This window comes from Ostrea edulis, chromosome 4, assembly GCF_947568905.1.
Source record: "Ostrea edulis chromosome 4, xbOstEdul1.1, whole genome shotgun sequence".
NCBI classification, from domain to species: domain Eukaryota; kingdom Metazoa; phylum Mollusca; class Bivalvia; order Ostreida; family Ostreidae; genus Ostrea; species Ostrea edulis.
In genome coordinates, this window is record NC_079167.1 from 85150052 (window position 1) to 85176940 (window position 26889).

Here is a 26889-nt window from a genome sequence, read left to right on the forward strand (position 1 = left end):
AATCTTCGACACAATTCATTATAGAGATGAAGTTCTGTCGCCAATTACTAGTAAAAGACCGAGGTTCTCTGTATCTAGGACCTTTTAGAATAAATGATCTGGGGTCCTCATTTTCAAGTATATCAACATCACTAGTAATGACATGTCCAGCTGGACTATAGTTGAAAGATGAAGAACAAGAACACGTTGGTGGATTACGTATAAGATGATCTATATCTAGGCACTGCAAAGTTTGTTTATAATTAAAATGTTTGGATGCAATAGTAGAAGTATAGCTGTAGGAAATACAGGGTGTAGACTTCAACTTGAAATAACTTGGAATACATGACTGAAGTCTTTTATGACGAAGAATGTTGCTTATGTTGAAGGCATCTATTCCTTTGTTTGTAAATTTGAGCTTAAGGAACTGGTGGCGTGATTTGGAAGGAATATCATCCATGACCCGTGCTGGTTTAAAGAGTCTGTGATTGGCAACATCCATAATCATAGAGTTCAGTCTATATTCAGGTGTTGAAAAATCCAAGTATAGACTAGCTGTAGCTTCTTCAAATACCGTATGTAAAACTCTCAATCGAGTAGTAAAGTTTTGTACGAATATGATGTGGACCTAATTGTCTGTTGACGTAAGGTAAAAGTGAATCAAACATGACATCATTTATACTTGTCTTTTATATGAATGATGTCCATGACTGCATTTCCATCTTTGAGTATTGGGAAAGAGTCCCATCACATGCATGTTATTTCCTTCTGGACTAGTCAAATTTCCCACATCATATACATTATCATTGCATTGATAAAGTGAATCCAAGAAATGATTGAGAATCTGCAATGTACTAATGTTTACAATGATAACATGAGAAAATTACATGTTACCTAATTCAACTTCCAAAATGTTAAAATGATACTTCTTACTATTCCCCAAAAACAAGTACTTTTTTCCAAGAAGTAATTTTAGTACTAAATGTGTACTTTCCACAATTTTGATTTTGAAAAGTATTTACTCTCGGAAATAGTTAACTTTGTATAAATAAATATGAAACTTCCAATTGCATAATTCTCTTGTAAAACAAACTTTTGGAGAGGTTTCCTTCACAACTTATAAAACAATCCTTCTTTCAATTAAAATTAAAATATTCTCAAATGTGAAACCCCCCAAACAAAACTGTTAACAACAGAAATAAGAGTTGCACACTCAGTAAAGGTACAAACGTTAAAAAAAAAACCTACCCCTTACTTTTCTGTTTTCATGCATGAAAAATGATTTACTTTTTCTATATCCATTTAGATAATAAAGTGAAAGTGTAAGATTTCAGTGTTCAAATCTTCATTTGTATGTACAGTAATGTTTTGTCAGATATTATCCCTTAGAATTTAAATCCATCTACGTCTGTACACACAAATATTTTGTTGTGACTTTTATTCATCAAGTAAAACCATTCCATTGCATCTGTAAATCTCTCTCTCTCTCTCTCTCTCTCTCTCTCTCTCTCTCTCTCTCTCAGATTTTGGCTGTCCTTAAATGTGTTAAAAGTGTCAAATTCAGGGTGAACAAATCCTGTACAGAATTCCAGGTGTGATTAAGCTTTCCTTTCACTTCTCTCAATGCGTCCAGCAGTTCTGGGTGACTGCTTACCATTTCCCCGTGGATCTGCAATGTTACAATATCAAAGTAAAATAAAACTAAGAAGAGTTTATTCCTAAAATACCAAACATACAGTCTTTCTACATGAAAATGACAAATTGGAAATAAATCAAAACTGCAAATCTAATTATCAAAATAACCTAATTCACACCATTTCTTCATGTCATGTCATGTACATTTTATTGTATACTCCATCTCAAAACAGAAATATTTTTGTACATAACTTATATTATCGTCTATGTTACAATCTGTACCTGCGTTCAAAGAAGTAAGAAATGTTCCTCCATTACAGAAGAGCTAACATCTCAGATATTGCCACATACTGTACCTTTAAGAAAAGTCCAAGGTAAGCATTGCCCAATTCAAAGTCCCTCTTTGTGTCCAGTGTATGACTGACCATGTAAAGGAAAAGGCACAAAGTGGACACAGATCCCCCCGAATCTGGCCCCAAACATCGAATCTCATTATCCACTGCGGAGGGACCGAGTTGTTTCAGATATCCTAGGGCACTTTGCTCTATGTCAGAAAATGAATATTTATCTAAAGACTTGATACATCTGCATATAGATATAACATTTTTTGTTTTTCAGTAATATAATTTGCTATGTAAAGCATTTTGACATCATCTAATAATATTGATGGTTTTGTTTAAAATTCATCACAAACACAATCATAAGTATATTTAATATGTAATGAATTGAATTATAAAGAATGAATTCGCAATTAATAAACCTAGTCTGCACTAAGTTATAACTCAATAATGTAGAGGTGACTCTGGAAAACTTTAAGTCCATGGGAACACATTAAAACTTCTAGAAATTGTGAGATCAACTTTTGGAGAGTCCAGAAATCAACATGTAAAAATGGTAAAACTGAATATAAAAAACTAAGTACTTTTTTTTATATTTATTTCCTCTAAATCTGTTACAGCAAAAGATTAGTGTCACACTTTATAATTATCTTCTGAACACAGGGACTTGCTTCTGGCTTGAAAAATTAAGAGTAAATCATAAAACTCCTTTTTTTCAAATTTCAGTTTACAGACCAACAGCAAGCCCTTGTAGTCTAACTTTCAAAATCTAGTAAGTGCATCATTTGTCAAACCAGTTAATCCCCAGACTGGGATTTCCAGCCTAGTGTCACTGCTAATTACCATGACTTTTTTTCATACTTCTAAAGAACTTAGTTGGAAACATATTGATAAATACATGTAGTAATGAACCATAACTTTAAATTTCAAAGGATTTATGTGTAACGAAACTTATAGATAAAGAATTTCTAAAGATCAAACATTTCATAGAAGGAGAGCATAACTTCAAGATGTACTTTGCTTCTAAATACATTTCCTAATGGAATCAAAACTTTATTGGCAAAGTTTGATTGGTACACAGTAGAAGTAACATGATGTGTAGTATTTACAAGTCATTTTTTCCTCTGATTTATCAGTAAAGTTGTTGTTTTTTCGGTTGGGTCCTGATAAGAATTGTCCAATGTGACTACACTCAGAATTGGTCTGAATGACCAAAATCATGTACAATCAGAATTTGAGGACAAACCTTTAATTAGTGTGGCTCTTCCGGCCACTCCTCTCTATGCATTTCATGTCATGATCAATTAAACATTTTAATTTATCTACAGACTCTGTCATAGTGATTGACAATTAGTGTTTAATTACAGATTTCACACTCGTATTTATATCAATATAACAGTAATTATACACACCTTCTTTTCCTTCCTCCAATCTGCGTCCCAGTTCACCAAGCGCATTAAACCGAGAGAGATCAACTTCCGATTTCTTCTACAATTATAAGAAAATTTTACGTTTACCCTCCATAATGATTTTCAGTAACCTATCTAAAGTGTACTGCTGACAGCTTTCACAGAAAATTGCTCAATATCATAAATATCCAACACTGTTATTCTGATAATTCAATAGCTGTCTTCATGTACTGTACAGATAAATAAAAAAAAAACTTCTACCAAAAAATGTGAATTGATAGTATACACAAAATACATATACAACTTAACTATTGTGATGTCCATGTCTTGGATCGGTAACATTGTTTAATTTTTTCTGGATTGGAAAACATTTCTAGTTCACAATATACATGTAATATCATCAATTATACAGAATTTACCAACAAGCATATTGCCTCCAAAACATTCAAGGACATTTGTACTGACCTTGCCTGTCTCCACTGTGTCACCAGGGGCAGCAAACTTTGGCTGTAAGCCAGGAATTGTAGGTAAAAAGAATGGTGCTGCTTTGGGAACTTTTGGGGGTTCCTTGGGCTTATTTCTCATCTAAAATAAAACATGCTCTGTTGAATCACTTCTTGTCATGGGGTAACTTTTTTGTGTTTTGGGAAAAGTAAACATGATTGTAGAGACTTGATTTTATGCTTGATGTGTCATTCTTTTTTATTGCAGCATAAGTTTCCTTTTTATTTCCTTTAAGATTCCAGTTCTCTACTTTGTGTAGGATTTATCAATACTAAAAATAAAATCATGGAAAACTGAACCTTAACAAAAATATGGATAGTGTAAAATCATTACTTTCAACATTTTGGAATATGCACATGTATGATGTTGTAGAGATTGAAATTTCAAATGCTTTTTTTCTATATCAACTTTAATTATTAATCAATTAATTACATGTATAATCAAGGTCATGGTATTTATCAAATCATTTCATGCATAACTTCTAGTTATTCAATCATTGACTTATTAAGTTTATCCATTAGAGTCCATAGCCTGAGCTTCACCTTGATAATGTCCAAGTTAAGGAGGTTCTGCCAGCGAGAGTTCGGGAGAAGTGACAAGGTCACCAGCTCGGAGGATAATTGTTCTGGAGATGCATAATCCTCCGATTCATCTGGATAGGAATCGTCATTTCCTGGAATTGTACTAATTTATAAATTTCCCAAAACAAGTTTTCCTCAGCCATAGTTTCTAAATAATGTTTTCATCACTGTCAAATGTCTTTTTCTAAGCATTACACATTATTGTCCCAAGCACAAAGTCAAGCTACAAAATCTTCATGGTACAAAATAGTTTTGAAGAATTTGCTTTCTGTCCTCAAAATTTAAAACATTCACAACTGAAAGATGTAAATTTCACAACTGAAAGATGTAAAAACTACAAAAATTTCAGGGTACAAAATAGTTTTGCTTGCTGTACTAAAAGTTTAAAACATTAAAGATGTAAATTTCACAACTGCTGATTAAGACAGTCAAAATAAACAAATCTCTTCTACAAACCTGTCTGGCTGTCATCTGCTCCTGTGGATCGAGTGTCTGGCATTTCCACTTCCTGCGGCTGGTAATCATCGGAAAGGGGGGCCAGCGAGACGTGGGAGAGAAGGGTCTTATTGTACCAAGTGTACACCCCCACACTGTCCACATGACTGGTCACTAGAAAGTCTGCAGATGGTGACATTGAGAGCGAGGTCACGGCCATCTCCACGGAGAAACAGTCTACCAGCCTGAAGTAACAACCACATCATACACTGGGATCAAGTATACTCACTGCATATCTTACATTACAGTCACAAATACAAAGACGTTATGGATCCACAGGTCGACTACAAACACAACCTAAATAGGTTTTTTGAATTTTCAAACTTCATCAATACAAAATATGAATTTCTCAAAATATTTGTCCTTTGATTATTAACAATTCACATAATGAGAGTTTGCTTGAGAATTTCTATAGTACATGTAAAAGTATCATTGGGACCTGATTTTATAGAGTTTGCTTGACAATATCTATAGTAAAAGTATTAATGGACCTGATTTTATAGAGTTTGCTTGAGAATTTCTATAGTAAAAGCATAAATGGACCTGATTTTATAGAGTTTGCTTGACAATTTCTATAGTAAAAGCATTACCGTATATACTCGCCTATAAGTCGGATTTTTGGGAGTAAATTTTTGGTCCAAAACTCTATGTCCAACTTATAGGCGCGTCCTAAGAAGATTTGTATTTTTCTGGGTGGCGTAATGTAGTGTTTTTTAAACAACTCCCACGATTATCATGGACTACCACACAAATGATTATTGTTCACAAATATCTAGACATATTGTATTGTTTATGTACATGTATTTTAAAATTTGTATAAAGTACAAGTATTTACATATTTTTATCTAGTTAAAAATTATTTACATACTGGTAACTAATATTCAATTCAACTAAACTATCGTTTATCGGTAAAATTGAATTACGAACCCGATTTAATATTGAAATATTCATATGTATGCCGGCTGAAATATAACAGATAATTTAGATCATCATTCTTGACTCTTAAAAACTCTATTGTTGATACAATGAATTATACCGGAATCCCACAATAACAGTTTTCGCGAGGTGCGTACCACTAAGTAAACACGGCGTCGGGTACTGGTGATTAGGAGACCATAATTGCTTAGGTAAACAAGGGATCATTGCCCATAATAGATCAAGGGTTGCGTTTAAACCCCAAACAGATATGGCTTGGATATTGAGCACCTCATAATTATTAATTTCTCAAAATATTTTTTGAAACATAGGTAAAAACACTAGAGCATTGACTTGAAATTGTCAACCGATTCTGACAAAAATGTGTACCGACTTATAAGTGGGTCAATGACATATTCCTACAAAATAACCTTAAAAAATACAACCGACTTATAGGCAGACCGACTTATAGGCGAGTATATACGGTAATGGACCTGATTTTATAGAGTTTGCTTGACAATTTCTATAGTAAAAGCATTAATAGACCTGATTTTATTGAGTTTGCTTGACAATATCTATAGTAAAAGCATTAATGGGACCTGATTTTATAGAGTTTGCTTGACAATTTCTATAGTAAAAGCATTAATGGACCTGATTTTATAGAGTTTGCTTGACAATTTCTATAGTAAAAGCATTAATGGGACCTGATTTTATTGAGTTTGCTTGACAATATCTATAGTAAAAGCATTAATGGACCTGATTTTATAGAGTTTGCTTGACAATTTCTAAAGTAAAAGCATTAATGGACCTGATTATATGGATGAAACGATGGGGCTGTTGTTCAGTTTAGTTTTTTGTTGTTGTAGAGGATTCAAATTCATAGGTACATTTATACCAAGAAAACAACAAAAATTAAACCCCAACAAAGTAATGATGTCACAGCGCTTACCTTCCTGAGGGCACGTCCCAGGTCCTCACTGTACAATCCATGGCTGACGAGATCAGCCAACGAGCATCTGGACTGAAGGATAGCCCGGTCACCTTGTTACTATGGCCTTGAAACTTTCTAACCACCCGCCGAGTGTCGAGATCCACCACAATGATCTGGAAATTGTCCAATGCAACAGCCATCATGGAACTACAATAACAAGCATAGACTGTTAATACAGGGAATGATGAGCACTACATCTCGATGCGATCAATTATCAATGAATAATCGCTGTTAAAGATGCTAAAACAACTTCCTGAATTATCCCTTAATTATTTTTCTTATCATTAACTGCTGTTTGATTGATCATATTTCTTCATGCAGGAAATATTCAACAGCATTTGAATAAATGTATATCTTGTAAGAAACACTCATAATTGTGCAATATCCCGGTACATACATGTACAGATGCATCCTCACATGCATCTTTTTTCATCTACTTGTTCTCGGAAGTGTTTACAAAAAACCTATATAACTTTTAATGTAGTTTGGTTCTATCAGCACTAAAAAATTTATTCATTGCTTAAATACAAATATCTCTTTTATTACCTTACTATTAAATAAGTATGATGTAAGGAAAACATCCGAGACTATCCGAATAAATCGTTCATCTTGCATTAACGTTCCCTCATCATTCACTGCACTCCTGTTAGCTCTCTATTCACACTCTGCGTCTGCTCGGCATTCACCAATTTGCATTCAGCATTCACACACTGTTCACTCACCATTTATTCTTCATTCGTTCATCATTCAAGTAGGAGAGTAGAACTTTTCAAGCAATCTAATTAAAATCAGATCCTAAGATACGCTCACAATTGCTACAATAGGATCTGACATAACCCCATAGGGGTGACGTCATGTCCACATGACCTTTCACTTGGAATATTCATGAAAACTTTCAGCCAGTCAGATTGCACCATACAGACAATAATGGCTATTTAGGCGGTTCCTGGCAATTCGTAAACGAGTTGCAGTAATCTCTCTCCCACGAAGTTTATTTTACACTATAAAATTGTATAATCTCACATAAGGAAGTCTAAACTTTCGAAATAATGCCCAATCTATTCTGTTCATACAAACAACAAAACGTACGATATAAAATACACCCAAATTAAATTAATTGTGATTTATGTATGAATAGGGATGGATACCATTTGAATAGTTTTCAAGATGGTTTACCTAATTAATGCGAGGAAAATAACGCCAGTCGACGTAAACGGTGCATTGTGACGTCACATCTAGCTGCGTTGTGTTTTCTTTCAAACCAAACAATTGCAGCCATTTTCCTTGAATTGTGAACACCGACAATTTCAAAGGCGACGCGCTGATTGGCTAACATAAAGTTCACATGAACATGACCCCTAGTCAGGTTATGTCAGATCTTCTTACGCAGAGTATACGGCACGGATCTAAGAAGCCTGATTTTAATTAGATTGCTTTTCAAGGACTGTAGCATTAAACATAGATGTCACTTTAGCTAATGATATAAACTGTGGCATTACTGAAGATTCCCAACACAAAGAACTCTTTACTGCATATTTCAGAGATAAGCACCATTTGTGAAATCAAATTTCGTAACTGTAAGAGTGGCTATTTACACGTGGTGGAAATTTACAATATTTATGCAGTCACATAATAAGCACTTTAATTTCCCCCACACATATAGCTATAAATAGTTGATATAATATATATTACATTCACTTAACATGTATTTTTTCCCACGAATAATGTTGGATATGGAAAAACGAGTACTTAACCCGAGGCGTAAATAATCACTTTTACAGTAGATCAAATTTTATTTCATTTTCATATTTCTGAAATACATGTAAAAAATTTTGATCAATAGAACACTCAAAAGGTTATGTTCTTGAGATTTGAGATCTACAAGTCCTGTATGAATTTTTTTCCAATAATGATGAAAATATCAGATGTAAATCTTCATATGTTGAATAAAGAGTGAACATAATTTCATGAAAATCCATGCACTACTAATCTCTCAAAACATGTCCAGTAAAATCATGTCTACAAACACACAGACAGACAAAATCTTCATTTGCGGAGGTGTTATATAACTATCAAGTGCATGTTTCCATGACTACAGATACACGTCCCGAAATCAAAAGAAATTTTCTCTGTGTGATATCTTAACTGACCTTGAACTGATTGAATTGTACCAAATTTATCTAAATCAACTTAAACCTGACTGCAACCACAAACGATCTTAACGTGAATGCAAAGTATCACAATTTACTTCTCCCTGTGTAGTAATATTCTCGAGATGTAGTTCTCAGTATGTATCACAATTTACCTCTCCCTGTGTAGTAATATTCTCGAGATGTAGTTCTCAGTATGTATGCTGTCAATTTTCTGGTGCTTTTTGAAGCCCCAGAACCGGATTTCTCCGTCCAGCCCTGCGGTGACTAGGACCTGGTTCATACCATCCACAGCCACCCCCACTACACCGCATTCATGAGCTACATCAGGAAAAACAACACAAAGGCTACGGCATCAGTATGATATCAACAAGCTTCGACCATTTTTTTCTATAGCATTTTGATTCAAATTTGTAAAAACAGAGATAGGTTTACAGTTATCCATGACTTTGGCCTTAAAAATGGAGCTCCTGATGCCTTTCGAACATTTTTTTTTTTACCTCGGTCCCCAACGGCACCTCTGTGAATCCCAGACTGCAGGTTGTACTTGTCCACATGACCAGAGCTGTAGCCAATCACACAAAAGTTGCCACAACTGCTGATGTCAACACACTGAAAAACATAAAATCCTGTCAGTCTGGCTGACAGCTGCTAATTGATTACAGTGCAAGCTTTAAGAAAAACCTCCTGTACAACATTTATATTCCCTTTTCACATTTATAATTCATTTTCAGCCTACACAGAGCACTTTACAATTATTTCCTTAGTAAATGAACCGGTTCGTCTTACAAAGGGAGATAATGAAAATGGCATGCCTGGGCTGTGGCTGACTGGTATTGTTTCTCCTGAAATCGAGGGTGACACAGACGGAATTTTCCCATGGTGCCTCTCTGATAATTCCATGTGGTTACTTGAGCCAATCCCCTGTGACAAGCTACGATATTATCCCAGTCACTGGCCCTAGTCACATCTACAAGGAACAATGGTAAAGGTCAGGGTTCCGGAGATATCACATATACTTTACACATGACATCAACAAAATAAATCAGATTTTATGAATAAACATGACATGAGCATTTCATGGCCACAACATCCGGATCACACATAAATTTAACAAATTAAATCACACACATTATCGACATATACATATAATCACACATATATAAACACAATCACACATCTCACACATATAAACACAATCACACATCTCACACATAACCACAAATACACACATATAAATACAATCACACATCTCACACATATAAATACAATCACACATCTCACACATAACCACAAATACACACATATAAATACAATCACACATAACCACAAATACACACATATAAACACATCTCACACATAACCACAAATACACACATATAAACACAATCACACATCTCACACATAACCACAAATACACACATATAAACACAATCACACATAACCACAAATACACACATATAAACACAATCACACATCTCATACATAACCACAAATACACACACATAAACACAATCACACATAACCACAAATACACACATATAAACACAATCACACATCTCACACATAACCACAAATACACACATATAAACACAATCACACATAACCACAAATACACACATATAAACACAATCACACATCTCACACATAACCACAAATACACACATATAAACACAATCACACATATAAACACAATCACACATCTCACACATAACCACAAATACACACATATAAACACATCTCACACATAACCACAAATACACACATATAAACACAATCACACATAACCACAAATACATACATATAAACACATCTCACACATATAAACACAATCACACATAACCACAAATACACATATATAAACACAATCACACATCTCACACATAACCACAAATACACACATATAAACACAATCACACATCTCACACATAACCACAAATACACATATATAAACACAATCACACATCTCATACATAACCACAAATACACACATATAAACACAATCACACATAACCACAAATACACACATATAAACACAATCAAACATAACCACAAATACACACATATAAACACAATCACACATAACCACAAATACACACATATAAACACATCTCACACATAACCACAAATACACACATATAAACACAATCACACATAACCACAAATACACACATATAAACACAATCACACATAACCACAAATACACACATATAAACACAATCACACATCTCACACATAACCACAAATACACATATATAAACACAATCACACATCTCATACATAACCACAAATACACACATATAAACACAATCACACATATAAACACAATCACACATCTCACACATAACCACAAATACACACATATAAACACAATCACACATAACCACAAATACACACATATAAACACAATCACACATAACCACAAATACATACATATAAACACATCTCACACATAACCACAAATACACACATATAAACACATCACACATCTCAGACATATAAACACAATCACACATCTCACACATAACCACAAATACACACATATAAACACATCACACATCTCAGACATATAAATACAATCACACATCTCACACATAACCACAAATACACACATATAAATACAATCACACATCTCACACATATAAATACAATCACACATAACCACAAATACACACATATAAACACATCACACATCTCAGACATATAAATACAATCACACATCTCACAAATAACCACAAATACACACATATAAACACATCACACATCTCAGACATATAAACACATCACACATCTCAGACATATAAATACAATCACACATCTCACACATAACCACAAATACACACATATAAATACAATCACACATCTCACATATATAAATACAATCACACATAACCACAAATACACACATATAAACACAATCACACATAACCACAAATACACACATATAAACACATCTCACACATAACCACAAATACACACATATAAACACAATCACACATCTCACACATAACCACAAATACACACATATAAACACAATCACACATCTCACACATAACCACAAATACACATATATAAACACAATCACACATAACCACAAATACATACATATAAACACAATCACACATCTCACACATAACCACAAATACACACATATAAACACATCTCACACATAACCACAAATACACACATATAAACCCATCTCACACATAACCACAAATACACACATATAAACCCATCTCACACATAACCACAAATACACACATATAAACACATCTCACACATAACCACAAATACACACATATAAACACAATCACACATAACCACAAATACACACATATAAACACATCTCACACATAACCACAAATACACACATATAAACACAATCACACATCTCACACATAACCACAAATACACACATATAAACACAATCACACATATAAATACAATCACACATCTCACACATAACCACAAATACACACATATAAACACAATCACACATATAAACACATCTCACACATAACCACAAATACACACATATAAACACAATCACACATCTCACACATAACCACAAATACACACATATAAACACAATCACACATATAAACACAATCACACATCTCACACATAACCACAAATTCACACATATAAACACAATCACACATATAAACACAATCACACATCTCACACATAACCACAAATACACACATATAAACACATCACACATCTCAGACATATAAACACAATCACACATCTCACACATAACCACAAATACACACATATAAACACAATCACACATCTCACACATATAAATACAATCACACATCTCACACATAACCACAAATACACACATATAAACACAATCACATATAACCACAAATACATACATATAAACACAATCACACACATAACCACAAATACACACATATAAACACAATCACACATCTCACACATAACCACAAATACACACATATAAACACAATCACATATAACCACAAATACACACATATAAACACAATCACACATAACCACAAATACACACATATAAACACAATCACACATAACCACAAATACACACATATAAACACAATCACACATAACCACAAATACACACATATAAACACATCTCACACATAACCACAAATACACACATATAAACCCATCTCACACATAACCACAAATACACACATATAAACCCATCTCACACATAACCACAAATACACACATATAAACACAATCACACATAACCACAAATACATACATATAAACACATCTCACACATATAAACACAATCACACATAACCACAAATACACATATATAAACACAATCACACATCTCACACATAACCACAAATACATACATATAAACACAATCACACATCTCACACATAACCACAAATACACACATATAAACACATCTCACACATATAAACACAATCACACATCTCACACATATAAACACAATCACACATCTCACACATATAAACACAATCACACATCTCACACATAACCACAAATACATACATATAAACACAATCACACATCTCACACATAACCACAAATACACACATATAAACACATCTCACACATAACCACAAATACACACATATAAACACAATCACACATCTCACACATAACCACAAATACACACATATAAACACAATCACATATAACCACAAATACACACATATAAACACAATCACACATAACCACAAATACACACATATAAACACATCTCACACATAACCACAAATACACACATATAAACCCATCTCACACATAACCACAAATACACACATATAAACCCATCTCACACATAACCACAAATACACACATATAAACCCATCTCACACATAACCACAAATACACACATATAAACACAATCACACATAACCACAAATACATACATATAAACACATCTCACACATATAAACACAATCACACATAACCACAAATACACATATATAAACACAATCACACATCTCACACATAACCACAAATACATACATATAAATACAATCACACATCTCACACATAACCACAAATACACACATATAAACACAATCACACATAACCACAAATACACACATATAAACACATCTCACACATAACCACAAATACACACATATAAACACAATCACACATAACCACAAATACACATATATAAACACAATCACACATCTCACACATAACCACAAATACACACATATAAACACAATCACACATCTCACACATAACCACAAATACACACATATAAACACATCTCACACATAACCACAAATACACACATATAAACACAATCACACATATAAACACAATCACACATCTCAGACATAACCACAAATACACATATAAACATAACCTCCTTTGCTAAGGTTGGAGATGATGAAGCACACTTTCTTGTCAATGAATTACATCTACATGTACAGTGTATTAAGACAAAAGACACACTTTCTCTTTCACCTATACTTTACTTCATCTCATCTAAAGTTGTGAAAGAGGTTAGGTATGCTGTTTGCTGTCATTTAAAACAACACAAATTGTTGCATTACACCAGTTATTCTGGTGCAAAAAATCAAACCAACCTCTACTCAAATCAACTCCAACTCAAATCATCTCCACCTTAAATCAGCTCTACCTCAAATCAGCTCCACTTCATGGTAACAATAATTCAGAAACCAAATCAAACCAAAATCAAATTAACCCCAACAAATGGCAACCAATAAATTCATAGTAACACCATCACAAATCAAATCAACACCACTCATTACCTGCAGCAAAGACAGTGATTGGGGGCATCATATGCCTGTCCCGCAGAAGCCCCGCCTTCTTCGTCTCGGATTTGTTGTAGCTGGCCCTTCCCAAACTTTTGCTCTCGGATTCGTGAATGGTGGAAAATGAGCGAAGTACACTGTCCTGGCCTATAAACAGAATCAGACAGAAATTCTCAGAAACATTGTGCTCCCCCAACAGGACTTCAGGCTCTGTATTTATACATGTATAAACAACTGTATTAATACTACAGATAAATACCTGCACTTAAGATGTTTTTTCCATTGTTGTCATAGTGATAAATGGTGTTAGGTGGTGCACTGTGACCTGATCGTTGTCGTAGTAACCGACCTCCCCCATCAGGTAAATCAAAGATCCATACCTAGGTAAAAAGAATAATATATATTTCTCTAAAATTTTAAATTATACAATATACTCTACACAAAATACTCAAAATAAGCAAGTCAAGAGCTGACTTCAAAAAGGTATTTATAAGTATCTATACAATGCTGTCTAAAAGTTCGAAGGTCAACTACAAACTGCAGTTGTTATGTAATAAAAATTCTAAACAGATATGCTCCATTATTCTTACAGTGCCATTTTATGACCTTTGACCTACTTTGAGTGAATTGTCTGCAGCTGATGTGACCATTAGTGGTTCAGAGGGGAGACAACTCATTCCAGACACTGTGCTCTGGTGGGCGTGTCTGATCTGACTCTGGAGCTTTTTCTCCTCCAAATTCCAAAGAGCAATGTGTCCCGCTGTACTTCCTGTCACCATGATGGGATGACCATCTGAAACACAACAGGATACACAATTCACACTTGTTTTGTTGCATCAAAAATTCTGTATCTAGAGATTAGACATTATTACTTATTATGTTTGTTACTGACTGTCTACAGAAATTTGTTAGTTTGTTAGAAGACCATAGAAGGCGAAGCGAAGCTGAGTATTCTATGGACTTTAACAACTCATCAAATTTTTGTAGACAGTCAATTACAAACCTAATAAATGTTTTGTTCTGTCAAGGACCAATATGTTTAATATGTAAATATGTATAAGAAAGAAATACAGTTAAAAAGATGCCGATTAGCCATCTAAATGTGCTACTCAGTCTGAAGAATGTTAAAGGTGTTTAAACTTATAACAGCACATCATTCTAGTCCAAAGCAAAACAAAATTCCATACAAATATATGAATGGACTGTTATCTAGATCTTATACATGTTTATCAAGTTTACCGACCTGAATGGCAGAACCCCCCTCCCCTTCCATCTTGTCATTGACCTGTTCTGAAAATTGGTTGACATTGCCCCCCCCCCCCCCCACCTCCAATCTTCTTACTGACCTACTCTAAATGAAATGGCAAACACTCCCCCCCCCCACCCCAATCTTCTTACAGACCTGTTCTGAATGAAATAGCTGACACTGGCCCCCAGTCTTGCTGAAATTGCATTACAGTCTCATCATATTTAATGTTGTGTAAAATCGCCCTTCCATCAGACAATCCTACAGCAATGACATCAATGGCTGGTGACTGTAAAATAAAATAATATCATCATCCCATGTACATCAGATAAAATGTAAAAAAACAAAAACAAAAAAACAACAACAAAAACCCCATGAAATACATTGAGTTTACCTAACCATTGAGAGAATGCAGATTTGGGGTGTGTGTGTTAATTCCTGTAGAATTGTGACTGAGCTTCTCCCCAGCCATTAAAAGAACATGCAGTAGAGTTGGGTGGAGTTTTTGTGTGTGGGGGGGGGGGGGGGGTGTACCTGCTGTAGAAATGTGACTGAGCTACTCCAGCCATTGAAGGAGTACAACATCTTGTCTTTCAGGACGTTCCACAGTTGAAGTGTGCCCTGCTTGCTTCCGAGGACGACTTTGTTTAGATACGTGCTGGGGTGCATTAAGGCGGTGATGTGGAATGTGGAGTTACTGAACTCCATCTCCAGGTACACACCTGTCAACAGACATCACCATGGTAACATCACTCCCACACATACACGGTATTCATGATACAGATAAAACAAACAAGATTTAATATACAATTCACTTCTAGATCAAATAAAAAATTACAAGTTTGTAATGTAACGGTGTACTTTACATCAGACATGTCTTTAAACAGAACAGATCTACATTGGTTTAAATAAGTATTAACTAAATAAGTATTAACCAGATATTCAGTATTAACTAAATAAGTATTAACTAAATAAGTATTAACCAGATATTAAGTATTAATTAAATAAGTATTAACTAGACTGTGAATCTCTGATTTAAGAGTGCTGATAATTACCGCCATTTTCAACATCCCAAATCTTCAGATTGCTGTGAATGTCCACGGAGATAAGATGGCTACCAAATGGGAGAAGGAGGTGAACTTCATTTGTGTGTCCTTCAAATGTGTGAACAAGCTGAAAATCATGATCAAGACAATAATCAAATTCTTCATCATAACACACCAATACACTCGACTTTTAGCACTGAACACACTGCAATTTTCTCCCAGACATTTTATGAAGCATTACATTATACTATATATCAGTTTTCCCCCCACGTATATCCACTTTGTTCATGACGGTCAGATAACAGGTACATGTATGTAAGCCTCATTGTTTATTTGATAACTGACAAGCTAATTACATGGGTCCCGTTCCTTGCGTTATATGATGTATAATTATACCTGAGCTACTCACACTTGTTTAACGGTACATGATTTATGACTGTTTTAAACTTTGAACATAATTAATGATAAACAGTTTGCATTCAGCTGCATTCACTGGAGCTTTACATGAATCATTCCTTCCCTTCCACCTAAAAATCAGGGAGTTCACGGCAAAACTTTCTGCAAATCAACTTATTTACGTTACTATGAAATGTGAAGATAGCTGACAGTGATTTATGTATATTTACTTGAGTGTAAACAAAAGTGCAAAATTGTTATATTGAAAAATGGTATGCAGTACAGGTGTATGATCAGCTGAGCAGGTCTTCCGAAATTTATGAGGTGAAGGTTGATCTATCTCTCACCCAAATGAAGCCACTCGGAGCGAAATGGCTGACAAAGCTTTCAAAACCCAAAATCGTCAGAGAAGCAGGAATATCATTTGATTAAATTGCAACAGTAACCCAGAAATCGTGTAAATCATTTCATTGACTGAATTCTTGCATTAAAAATTAAGAGTTCTACGCACAAATGCTAGCTTCTTTTTTTCCAATTCCTTCATAAGTTTAAATAATCGTGAATTATATTTTCACTATGACTTTCAAATACAGTAAAAATTTGATTTGTGTAAATTTGATATACTGTTTTAGGTTCTGATTCGCGAAAATACATAACATGGAAAAATCCGAATTTATGGTAACTAACATATATACATTTACCACTGTTTTATCAGAAAGACATCTTTCATGTTTCAATGTATTTTATTTCTCAATGAAAGCAATGACCAATCAACTTGACATAAAAACCAATAAATTATGATACAAAAGATAAATGTTAGTGTTATAGAGATCTCTAAACAATGGAAGCTTGTGGTGATTCTATCAGCTTCACTGATCATACAAATTTCCCTGTGCTTCCATTACTCCCATAACACAAACAACCAAGAGTCAATAACAACTGGATGTTTTAAATATTGAGTAATAAATATTTGTGGTCATTTGTGAGGCATCTCTCTCATGAAATTGAATCACTGGCTTTTCTTTGTCTATATATCTCTACTTTATAGACATTTAAAAAGTCCTTTGGAGTAATTTACTATACCTGTCTGCTCCGTTTGAAGGCTCGAACATCTTTACCACAACCAGTGAACACGTATCTATTGGTTACAGCTATACAGCTTATGTTGTCTGGGTGTCGATCACCTGTCAATCAAAAGATACAAATTCAACAGGATACAAAATACATTCTCTGGTGAATTTGTCTGGTGATGAACATGGGTCTGATGAGTATCTTATCTCATCAACTGGTACATACTAAATAAAAACAGCCTAGTCTTTTAAATAATCACATCTATCTGTATATCAATATACATTGTGTACAATTACTGTAAACAGAGATATCTATCTATATCAATACACGTTGTGTACAATTATAGGAAACAGAGATATCTATCTGTATATCAATATACATTGTGTACAATTATAGGAAACAGACATCTATCTGTATATCAATATACATTGTGTACAATTATAGGAAACAGAGATATCTATCTGTATATCAATATACATTGTGTACAATTATAGGAAACAGAGATATCTATCTGTATATCAATATACATGGTGTACAATTATAGGAAACAGAGATATCTATCTGTATATCAATATACATTGTGTACAATTACTGTAAACAGAGATATCTATCTGTATATCAATATACATTGTGTACAATTATAGGAAGCACAGATATCTATCTGTATATCAATATACATTGTGTACAATTACTGTAAACAGAGATATCTATCTGTATATCAATATACATGGTGTACAATTATAGGAAACAGAGATATCTATCTGTATACATGTATCAATATATGTTGTGTACTTACTTATGTTGGTTATTCCTAACTTGGAACACTGAAAGAAAAAAAATACTCATATTATCATATTGATAAGATTTCAATTCAGCAAGATATACACATATCTTTTCCAGGATCAGCTGACCTTCATTCAAGGTCATGATTAAATTTAAATAATGTCTCTCATACGCAATGTCAAATATTTAAGTTTCTAATGTCTCTCCATTGCATAGTTACAACAGTCTCGGACAAATATTTCTATTTTGTTTTTACCCATGAGCTTGATCTTGTTTCATTTCTTTGTCATAAGCAAACATTTATTCCCAGCATGAGCTTCTGTGATGTCTCTCCACTACAATGTGACCCTTGTAATTATTCAAATTTGTTCATAAAGTCACTCAGTGCTAATGGACAAGTAAATAGTCCAAAATTGTGCTCTTTTTTCCATCCAAATTTTTTCAAAAAAATCTGCGAAAAAATGTACATTTGCGATATCATAACTTAGAATCACCAACATTTTTCTACAAGCCATATACATGTACCAGAAAGCTGTGAATATTGCCATTTAGGACTCCTGATGCTGTAATTCAAAAATACAGAAGAGTCTTGAGCAAATTCAGTAATATGCCCTTAAAGTGGATTCAAATCCAGTTTGAGACTTAAAAAAAATCTGAATTTTCATAAGATATTTCAAAGCCAGCATGTATACCCTCAGGGATTTATCTAGGTTGTTTTTACTACTGGTAAAAGGTACCTTTCCCCTTTGGCAACAAACAGATATTTCCCCTTCCACAGATAAAAAATCTCCTTCATTTGTAGAAACTTCACCAAATGTATAAGAATTTTCAACAAAAATAATTTTTTTATATTCTAAGTCATTTTCTACAATTGTAAGACTTACAATATAGATAAAATGAGTAATCAATCACTTTATATGGCTGTTATAATCTGTGGATATTATATTCCATGGATGTCCCCCATCACCTGGAAACTCATGACTACATTCTCAAAAATTCCCCTTAAGGTGGGTCCTTAGTCCTGGATTTTTGGGGTTTAGGTAGCATTTTTTTGTTTCGAATCAATAAATTAACATTCAGAGTAATGAAAAAAGGCAAAACAGTTAAGGGTTTCCATATTAATTTTCATTACATACACTACTAAAGTCATATACCCCGATGTAGATTTTTATGAAATTCATTGGAAACAGTTATTTGTTGTTATTTTAATATAAAAACAACAAAATATTTTTTGAATTGCATTTATTTATCGGGAAACATGTCAATAACTAAAACACATGTCATTTTCAATATGTTCATCAAGTTTTAGAATAATATGTGCAAAATTATTGAATTAGCGTTATTCCCCAAAATGTTAAAAAACAAACAAACGTGGACGCATTTTCCTTATAGCATGGTTTACATATCATTGTTTCTGTTTATATTAGTAGAGTTACATCTGTTATAGTTATTCGTGGGAAAAAATCCATACCTTTCCTTAATAATTTCAAATCTATAGCTTCCAGATTATGTATACCCCCATCAAAAACTGAATTCTGGCACCATACAGCTGAGCTATTTAAAATCACTCGGGATTAAAATTTTATGTAATTTCATGAAAAGACACAGATAATGATTCCTTATCACCTTGGTAAAATGTTTGTCAAAAATAAAGGAAATCTATCTCATTATGGACTTGATAAATAATTGAATGAAAACAGAGTTATTGTCCTTGGATCAATATTTTGAAACATATCATTGACTATTCAAATATAACTAAGAATTTTGAAATATTTTATGGCTAACAAGATTTTTTACAATAACTATTGAAAAAGATTCCAACAACATTTATGTTCCTATCATTAAATCATTGACTTTGCAAAATCCTATGACGTCACAGGAGTGTGGAACTACGTTAAATATAAAATGGGTAGTAACATCTAAATGCTGGATAAAACCCTGATCCTGTCTTTAGTTTGGTTGTATCAATTCATTATAAATACATGAATGAATAAGGTCGGTCACAAGTTTATTTCCATAAGAATACTTTCTGTTAATGTATCTAAATGATCGTTATTTATTTAATTAATTACTTATCCTGTTAACTCAAAGTAAAGATTGCAATACATGTGTATCTGAACCTTTCATGGAAATTTAGACAAGTAAAAAATCAGTCGCCCCCCCCCCCCCCCCCCAACTCCTTCCTTCCTGTCAAACAGTAATAAAGTTTTACACTAAAAACTTCTCAGTTGAGATATTTACATAAACAGTATCTTCACGATAAGCACATAATATGCCATAAGTGCAATGCAAGAAGTTACGCATATAGCGCATAATGAAATTTACGTTGTAAGTGTGGAAGGATCTCCCCACGCTCGTTATCACGTAGTTCTCCTTTAGTCGCTTGTTATATCGAGCTGCAAGAGGTACATGATCGCTAACAAAACCAAGTGCTCGATATCCTGAAAATATTTTGCTTCCAGTTGGCATTTTTTAGGTTTTACAGCAATCAATGAAAATATAAACATTCACACGTGTTTTCGGAAAGACTCCATTTTCGTTTTTATATTTAGTTAAGTCGTACAAGATATAGTTAGTTATTTTCGACCTATTGATCAAATTTCACCTAACTAACATATCTGATATTGTTTTTTATCTACTTAAATACATATGAATAAGTATGATAATGTTTTATTATAGATTTACTGTAATCTTTACGAATAAATAAATGTACGACTTCCCATCACTTGCTTGTCATTTCACAACATCCGGATGATTTTGCCGACAGTTGTCAAGAGTTGTCTAGATCAAAAGACACGAAATTAAAATGAAGTGTTGTCTTAAAAATTGTGGAAAGGACATAGATATACAAACTGAATCTAGGATAGAAGTGAAAACTGTTTTACCGTCTCGATTTAGTGGTGAAAATTTTCGAGTGTCATGGAACGAAGATGGCGAGGCAAAGTTTCACTCCGACTGTTGGCAACACCTGTTACAAATGAGAACAACCGTTAATAGAAAAGTCGGGGGGGAAAGAAGTCAATCAAATTCTGTAGACTTTATAACAAAACAAGAGAAAGTCCTGATCAGGGAGGCGAAAAAGACGGGAGAATACTTTGATTCTGTAGAACAAATCAAACATGAAGCCAGTCGAGTTGCAGGAATGCTGAAGTCAGCTAAACACTGTGTGGCATTCACAGGTTTATAGCTTTTTAAATCATTTTTTCAGGTTTGAAGGTACAATGTAATTTTAAGTTTAGGTTACACTTAATGTATGCTATCTTTTCAGTTTGAATTCAGTACGATTAATTAATTTCATATAATTTCCCCAGGCACCTGAAGTATGGATACTGATATCCCCACTTTTTTTGATAATTTTTCTTTTTGCAGCAATAATTTCTTTGATTTATGTGGATTTCCTGTCTATCTTATCCCTTTTTTGATTTACGTAATTGTTTCATGCTTTTTTGTAAGCTTTAGAGATTGGCCTTAGTATTTATATAATGGAGCTGGGATCTCCACTGATGCTGGTAATGTTTTTAGGAGCTGGGATATCCACTGCTGCAGGTATTGGAGACTACAGAGGCAAGAGTGGGAAGTGGACAGAAATGGACCACAGCCAAGTCACCGACAAGATAGAGCAAATATTTGATATTCAGGGGCCCACCCCAAGCAAAAGGCATTGTCCAGAAAAAGAGTCTTCTGACAAAGGTACATGTATTGGCAGTTTGGGTATTCATGTTGTATGATTAACCAATAAAGTGTTTTGAAGTTGGTATAGTTCTGATAGAGTCATGTTGTGAAATGTCAATGTATTAGTGGATATAATCCTAAGCCTTTGTGTAGCCAAAGTTTATAGATGTATCATGAATTTGATTTACAATTACACCTTATGTTTCAACAAGGCAGTGATGGAAGTCATGAAGAAGAGAAAACCAACGATACTGAGGGAGTTGATTACGAGGATTTAAGGCCCACCTTCACTCACGAAGCGTTGTGTTTCCTGATTGACATGAAATTGATGAAGCATGTGATCAGTCAGAATGGAGATGGTCTTCACGGTCTGTCAGGAATTTCCCAGGAAAATCTCTCGGAGCTCCATGGAAATGTATTCCATGAAAAGTGTGAGAAGTGTGGCCATAGGTATGAACGCTCCTTCTATGTGATGGACGATGACAGTAGTCAGTACTTTGAGGATTTAGAGGATTTTGGGAAATCGGAAGTAAAGAAACCAAGGCATGCCAAGCAGTGTGAAACTTGTGGGTTATCTCACAGAACAGGCAGAAAGTGTGAGCAGAAGGTAAGATTTAAAGTTGTCAAGGATAGGACAAGGGCACAAAACAAATTATTGTCAGGGAGTTTTTCTGATATTTGATAAAATCGTAGTATAAGGGACTCTCAATTCAATATGTCCAATTCATGTGGGGGTTCTTGTTACTGTAGGGAGTTATTGTTTTGAATAATTATTTTACATGAAAATCAGTAAAAACTAATTAATATCTCTCATGGTCTTGTTCACACTTTCTTACTACGTAAAACCCTGTTTTCGCTATTGTAGACATATTTTTCTGATTTTATGAATAAAGGTGTCAATGATTTTTTTTTCAACACAAATCAGAGAAATATTTTTATGCACTTATCGCAATTCACCTTTGAATTAGAACGCTTTGGCCGATATAGTATTGCATTGTGTGACGACACAATTGAATCTGTTTGTAATACAGTTGCGAAATGCAACATAAACTCTCATTGGTCCATATGTATAAGTCTGCCCAAATTCCCTTATACGGGAGTAGTCGGCATTAGAAAACATGACGGCCAGATGGAAACAAACTTCAAAGGAAGAAAGAGAAAAAGTTGTATTCTTGTGTTGTTGTCTCATAAATTTAATATCAAAAAATTCCTAACATATTTTCCTACTGTACTTGTGTCCAAACATACCTTCAAATATTTATTAAAGCCCCATACCAAAAACTCACAGATTTTGATGATTTCATTCGTTGACGTAGCCATCTTAGGTATCCGCGGTCTCCATCTCAGCCACACAAATGTTAAGGACCATAATGGGCTTATGTAGCATTTTCGTTAATCAAGAGCTTATTTTACCTTTACAAAAACTATATTTTTTGATTTGTATTAATTATTCGTGTTGATAATAAATGAAGAGCGAATACATAACTTACAACCAATTTTATGAATAGATACCAATAGCAACAGAGTTCGAATTGACCAGCTACCTAACATGGCTACGTCAACAAACGAAATCATTTAAAGCTGCGAGTTTTCGGGTCGTGTGTGGCTTTAATGAATATTTGAAGGTATGTTTGGACACAAGTATAGTAGGAAAATATGTTAAGACTTTTTTATATTGAATTTATGAGACAGTAACACATGAATACACCGATAACACGATATCAGGCCTCAACCGTGCGCAGCTTTTTGTGCCCCGTAAATCGAAGGTTTTTATAAGAGCTGGATCTGTAGCTCTGTTCCGTCACAATATTTTTTCATAGAGCTACAGTTCTCCAGGTAGTAATTTTCTAATCCGTCCATTTTATCTGATCACCGGTCACCTGAATCAGCTCGAGAAAGTGGGCGGGCTGTAATCGGCCAATGAAAACTCTTGTTGTATTACATCAAACATGTCATTCAAACTGTTCGATCGTCTCATTCATTTGTGTCGTCACACAACGCAATACTATATCGGGTAAAGCGTTCTAATTCAAAGGTGAATTGCGATAATATGTAATGGCAATATGAAGTACCCCAATTCATATGTCTCTGTAGTCTTGCAGGGACTTGTATATTGTCTCTGTTGGCTTGGGTAAAGCATACTGTGTCTGTAACCTTGGGTAAAGCATACTGTCTCTGTAACCTTGGGTATGACTTGCATGTTGTCTCTGTAACCTTGGGTAAAGCATACTGTCTCTGTAACCTTGGGTAAAGCTACTGTCTCTGTAACCTTGGGTAAAGCATACTGTCTCTGTAACCTTGGGTAAAGTATACTGTCTCTGTAACCTTGGGTAAAGCATACTGTCTCTGTGACCTTGGGTAAAGTATACTGTCTCTGTAACCTTGGGTAAAGCTACTGTCTCTGTAACCTTGGGTAAAGCATACTGTCTCTGTAACCTTGGGTAAAGTATACTGTCTCTGTAACCTTGGGTAAAGCATACTGTCTCTGTGACCTTGGGTAAAGTATACTGTCTCTGTAACCTTGGGTAAAGCATACTGTCTCTGTAACCTTGGGTAAAGCTACTGTCTCTGTAACCTTGGGTAAAGCATACTGTCTCTGTAACCTTGGGTAAAGCTACTGTCTCTGTAACCTTGGGTAAAGTATACTGTCTCTGTAACCTTGGGTAAAGCATACTGTCTCTGTAACCTTGGGTAAAGTATACTGTCTCTGTAACCTTGGGTAAAGCATACTGTCTCTGTGACCTTGGGTAAAATATACAGTCTCTGTGACCTTGGGTAAAGTATACTGTCTCTGTGACCTTGGGTAAAGTATACTGTCTCTGTGACCTTGGGTATGACATGTATGTTGTCTCTGTAACTTGGGAGAGACTTGAAGTCTCTGAATGTTGATGTGGAATATATGTTTATTTTGTAGGGCTGTAAAGGGTTCTTGATAGACACCATCATTAACTTTAGGGATAATTTAGAGGAGGAGATACTGTCCAGAGCGTACAGTCAGGCCTATGAGTGTGACCTGATGATTTGTCTAGGCTCCACTCTCACGGTAACCCCTGCCAATGAACTGGTGGAGGTTATCAAAAAACCTTACTGCCTTGTCATATGTAACAGGTAAGAATGTGCAGTTTTTGCATGTATTAGAGAGCCTCATTTCATATATCAATAATTTAATTTGTAACATGTAATTTGATTGGTTCATTTGATTTTATCAACATTCTTCATATCATGCAAACAAAGTTGCCAATTATTCCCGCTATATGACGCCCAAGGAATGATGTCACAATACATTTGGCTATTCTGTTTCCATTTTGTTGATATACCAATATTAGTCAGCATCATAGAAAATTTATGTTTTCTTTAAACACTATTTATTAAAGTGGATTATGAGGAATGAAAGTAATTTTTGCTCGTTTTATATGACAGCTTAATCACTTCACTGTTTTGATATAATGTGTAAACTGCCCAAACTGTGAATTAAGTAGTAAATGTATCATACAAAATTAGTTTAAATTTTCAAATTAAGAATGTGAAAATTTTGTACACATTGTTTTATATTGATCAAATTTATAATATGAAGCTTCAAATGACTATGAGTTATAGATGCAATTTCAAGTCAAAATTTTTCATCATATTTAATCTGTATGTTTATCCTGTACTTTCTTTAAATTTAGACAAAAGACGGATTATGATGAAGACTGCCTCAGAAAATCCCCGGGAAATGACGAGAGTGTGGGCAGTCGTGTGTACGGAGACTGTGATATATTCATGCGGGAGGTGCTCAGGAATATTGTAGGGGAGGAAAAACTGAAGAGCTGGGAGAAGGAAAGACAAACTAGAATGATCAACTATGACAAGCATCGCCAACAGACTAATTAATGGAGATATTGTTGAATTGTTATTGCATTGCAGA

General features: G+C 34.2%; 2 protein-coding genes across 2 annotated transcripts in view; one reads left to right on the forward strand and one right to left on the reverse strand.

The window, feature by feature from the left end:
* Nucleotides 1–1400: 1400 nt before the first annotated feature.
* On the reverse strand, nt 1401–21856 carry LOC125667897 (WD repeat-containing protein 36-like). The gene is made up of 19 exons (XM_048901574.2): nt 21636–21856; nt 19324–19351; nt 18540–18640; nt 17070–17187; nt 16549–16736; nt 16171–16303; nt 15386–15561; nt 15028–15148; nt 14766–14915; nt 9813–9967; nt 9498–9609; nt 9153–9318; nt 6806–6994; nt 4903–5126; nt 4408–4538; nt 3827–3946; nt 3365–3440; nt 1971–2158; nt 1401–1648 (listed from the first exon to the last, which is right to left on the reverse strand). Exons 1-19 carry the CDS (start codon nt 21777–21779, stop codon nt 1499–1501), a joined length of 2670 nt encoding a protein of 889 aa, XP_048757531.1. The 5' UTR covers nt 21780–21856; the 3' UTR covers nt 1401–1498.
* Nucleotides 21857–22031: 175 nt separating this feature from the next.
* LOC125667901 (NAD-dependent protein deacetylase Sirt6-like) overlaps nt 22032–26889 on the forward strand; it is an 8271-nt gene continuing 3413 nt past the window's right edge. Inside the window, exons 1-5 of the mRNA XM_048901580.2 lie at nt 22032–22489; nt 22833–23000; nt 23195–23589; nt 25897–26090; nt 26651–26889. The exon at nt 26651–26889 is cut by the window's right edge and continues 3413 nt beyond it. Of these exons, the coding sequence (XP_048757537.2) occupies nt 22117–22489; nt 22833–23000; nt 23195–23589; nt 25897–26090; nt 26651–26855 (1335 nt within the window). The 5' untranslated portion in view covers nt 22032–22116 and the 3' untranslated portion in view covers nt 26856–26889. The remainder of the gene's footprint in view (nt 22490–22832; nt 23001–23194; nt 23590–25896; nt 26091–26650) is intronic.

What these genes read in the sequence shown, in the direction of transcription:
- LOC125667897 (XM_048901574.2), bottom strand. Translation starts at nt 21,779, where the DNA reads ATGCCAACTGGAAGCAAAATATTTTCAGGATATCGAGCACTTGGTTTT. An exon ending in ACACAGTGGAGACAGGCAAG is followed by an intron (nt 3,441 to 3,826) that starts GTCAGTACAAAT and finishes TTATAATTGTAG; the next exon opens with AAGAAATCGGAAGTTGATCT. An exon ending in ATTGGAGGAAGGAAAAGAAG is followed by an intron (nt 2,159 to 3,364) that starts GTGTGTATAATT and finishes TTTCTGACATAG; the next exon opens with AGCAAAGTGCCCTAGGATAT.